Source organism: Nematolebias whitei, chromosome 8, assembly GCF_014905685.2.
Source record: "Nematolebias whitei isolate Nwh7 chromosome 8, NemWhi1, whole genome shotgun sequence".
Lineage (NCBI taxonomy): Eukaryota > Metazoa > Chordata > Actinopteri > Cyprinodontiformes > Rivulidae > Nematolebias > Nematolebias whitei.
Window position 1 is genome coordinate 26,723,748 of NC_056505.1, and position 1,516 is coordinate 26,725,263.

General features: G+C 40.7%; 1 protein-coding gene across 1 annotated transcript in view; it reads left to right on the top strand.

Moving 5' to 3' along the window:
- adrb3a (adrenoceptor beta 3a) overlaps window positions 1-1,496 on the top strand; it is an 11,190-nt gene extending 9,694 nt beyond the window's left edge. Inside the window, exon 2 of the mRNA XM_037680526.1 lies at window positions 1,316-1,496. Coding sequence (XP_037536454.1) covers window positions 1,316-1,394 — 79 coding nt within the window. The 3' untranslated portion in view covers window positions 1,395-1,496. The remainder of the gene's footprint in view (window positions 1-1,315) is intronic.
- Window positions 1,497-1,516: the final 20 nt, after the last annotated feature.

Sequence of the window (1,516 nt, forward strand, 5' to 3'; positions counted from 1 at the left end):
ATGTGGTCCTGTTAGCAGCATGGTTCTGTTACCTATGCATTCTTGTTTGCAGCGTGGTCCTGATAATAGTGTGGTCCTGTTAGCAGCATGATTGTGATGTCAGGACTGGTCCAGTTCAGTTTAAGCCCTCTCCCTGTGGACCCAACAGGTCAGCTGGATGTCTTTGGGCATGATAATGGATGAAGAGCATGTTTGTCGGCCTCATGAAGGACCGGTCCTGCCAGCCCTGCAGCAGCAGTGAGGGGTCCCTGACAGATTTTGCAGTAAATAGAAGGTGGATGTAGGTTTAGAATTAAACTGTTAATTCAATTTAATTTTACCGTGCCTCTGCGGTTTGGTTCCCGTGTTTGGGTGTGGGCCCAAGGATCACCGGGCGCACGTTCCCCCTCTCCGGACCTCTGCCCGTGTCTCTTGACCAATACTTTAAATACTTAAAAACTGAACATAGCATTCTGCAAAAGAGTGCACGTCACTCGCTGCCTTTCATGCCTAAGATCTTATGTAAGCTGTTAGTGCTCAGACTATATATATGGAAATATTCTCAACTACTACCACTCCACACTTTAGCTTAATATCTGTAAAACCAAGTGAGTATTAACCATGTTGGTCTTCGTGAAGGTTGGTTAGCTGCTGTGGCCATCTTAATTTGACTCCAGAAGTTGTGTGTGTATATTCATTAATTACTTTTTTGAGTTTGTCCTGTCCAGAAGTTCATGAGATATTTTTCGAAGCGATAGACGTAAAAACACATTAACGCTCAGACACAAGCTGTTACAGGAACGCCAACCTTTCACAACAGCAGGAAGTAAAAAACAATTTATGATGTGTAGATAAGATATAGTAAAAAATAAAAGAAACAACTAAAATAATAACTCTTCCCACCTAATTTCTCACACTTGTACATATTCGGACAATATAATCAAAACAGTCAAACCCCTCATTTTACTCAATGTGTTTAATTTAAGTCACTTTTGTGTCGTTATTTCTCTTCACATCGACTGGTCACAGCATTGTTTTTCTTTCCAGTGGATATTTTTTGTGCTAACTGCAGCTCATTTTACCATCCAGTAATAAATGACGGCAACGTTATCGATGTAAATGGGTGGGAAAAATCTGCACAATTCAAAAGATTTGTAATTATTTTCATGTTGGGTTTGAAGGTTAAATGCAGCACAAACATGGACGACATGCTTATTCATACTGGATCCTGTTTTCTGGCAAACATTTGGTATTTTTACTTTTAGATAGAAGAATACAGAACAGAAGGCGACTTTAGATTTTCACTTTACGCTTTAACGTGTTTGTCTCTTTTCAGCTTCGTGGTACAGGAAACGGATGCTAAAACTGTAAATCATCGATCTACTGAAGCAAAATGTGACGCCTGCGCAACCTGAGACCAAACTGCAGAGACAATGAGACGTGGAAACGTTCATCCCCAAAGAGACGACTGGACCGTCCAGAAATCAGATGATCTGGAGCGGACAGGAACACAGAGACAATATTTTTATACTGTTTT